Source organism: Octodon degus, unplaced genomic scaffold, assembly GCF_000260255.1.
Source record: "Octodon degus isolate 3935 unplaced genomic scaffold, OctDeg1.0 scaffold00001, whole genome shotgun sequence".
NCBI classification, from domain to species: domain Eukaryota; kingdom Metazoa; phylum Chordata; class Mammalia; order Rodentia; family Octodontidae; genus Octodon; species Octodon degus.
The window spans coordinates 8,512,766-8,514,611 of record NW_004524577.1 but is presented as its reverse complement, the minus strand read 5'-3'; the positions used below and the strand labels follow the sequence as shown (position 1 = coordinate 8,514,611).

General features: G+C 46.5%; 1 protein-coding gene across 1 annotated transcript in view; it reads right to left on the bottom strand.

The window, feature by feature from the left end:
- The window catches only part of Tmem265 (transmembrane protein 265), an 8,985-nt gene continuing 7,139 nt past the window's right edge, over positions 1-1,846 (bottom strand). Inside the window, 1 exon segment of the mRNA XM_012514090.2 lies at positions 1-481. Within this exon segment, the coding sequence (XP_012369544.1) occupies positions 299-481 (183 nt within the window). The 3' untranslated portion in view covers positions 1-298.

Below are 1,846 nucleotides of genomic sequence, written 5' to 3'. Positions count from 1 at the left end.
ACCAAAAGAGGTTTTTTATTACAAAACAAATTCTAATAAAATTAGGCCTGGTCTTCAAGCCTGCTTCTGAATAGAGGCCTCTAGGATGGAGTGGAGCAAAACAGAAGGAAGATAGAGGGCAATGAAACAGAACCGGTTGATCACCCCCTCCCCAGTCTCAGCTCTTATAATAAAAGGCTGGAAGAGCTCTTCCAAAAGCCTTTAAGAGAAGCCCCATCCTTCCAGCCAACAAGGACTCCTGCTGTCACCAGAACTTAGCAATGTTGCACTGTTGGATCCAGCATGTCTCAGCTGACTCTCAGCACCGGCCACCCAGGTCACTCAGCCTGAGAGAGATGGTGTAGGAAAGCAGCCACAGCAGCACAGGGGACAGAATGAGGACAGTGAGCCAGACAGCAAAGCTGGCCAAGATGAACCTCCGGGACCGGGCCCCCCAGTCCACTGCCTCCTCGAATCAGCCTGCCTTATGTCGTTCTTCTGCCTGTGGGGGCAGGTTCTTGGTTAGGTTTTCCCCCTACTTTTTCCCCAAAAGTACCCAATGCCCAGTCCATTCCCCCATTCATCATAGCTCAAAACTTCATACCTATTTTGCCTTCCTGTCTTGTTCTCATAATTATCTGCCAAGTAATATTTTATTGTTTTGATTTTTGAGACAGAGGGACTTACTCTGTAGTTCAGGCTGACACTGAACTCACTATGTAGTCTAGGCTGGTCTTAGCAATGCTCCTGTCTCAGCCTCTCAAGTGCTGTGATTACAGGAGGGCAAGGTATCACTATACCCAGCAAGGTACCCATTTTTTAACACTATTTCTCAAAGTGGCCACAGCTCACAAAATCACATGGAACCAGGCATGGTGGCACACCCATATAATCCCAGCACATGGGAGCCAGGCAGGATTACCACAAATTCAAGCCCAGCCTAGGATCCACAGTGAGTTGACAGCTAGTCTAAACTAAACAGCAAAACTGTGTCTACAAACAAAAAGATCATACGTAAGAAAATCCTTTACCAATCTTATTACCCATTCTTTACTAACCACCCCAGATTCACTCAGGAAAAAAAAAAAAAAAAAAAGGTTTTATTTAACAGGGTCTCCCTATGTTGTTCAGGCTGGCCCTGATCTCCTGGTTAATCTTCCTGCTTCAGCCTGCCAACTGCTGGAATTATCTAGATGTGTGCCACCACATCCAGCAGAATTTGGAATTGAGTTATTTTTGATTTATGCTTGGTCAGAACCTGTATTCATAGCTCAGTGGGCATCATTTTCTCACCTTTAATGATCATTTATTTTGTCCAAGTAAAAGCCAGAGATTTTTTTTTTTTTTATTTTGTGTGTGTGTGGCCAGCTCAGCCCACCAGGGGGCGGGGCTGGCAGGCATGTGGTGCTGGGGATTGAACCGCGGTCCCTGCGCGTTTGCTTAGCTTAGCTTGTTCTAAGTAGGTGCTTTAGACCACTGAGCCATCTCACCAGCCCCAGCCAGAGATTTTTTTGATTTTGACAAGGTCTCACTACCCAGTTCACGTTGGCTTCAAAGTCAGCAATCCTCCTGTGTCAGCCTGCTTAGTGCTGAGATTACAAGTGTGTGCCAGCATGCCCAGTTTAAAAGCCAAAAATAATAATTATTTTTTTTAAATGTATTTGGTACAGAGTCTCACTACACAGCTCAGACTTGTAGCGATCCCCCTATTTGCAGCCTCCCCAGCCCTGGGATTACAGGCATACTCCAAGCCTGGTCTCAGTGACCAGCGCAGCGAGCCTGGGGGTGGGGATCGAACCCCAATCCTCATGTTTGCCTAAGCAGGTGCTTAGTCCCCTGAGCCATCTCACCAGCCCTAAAATCAAAT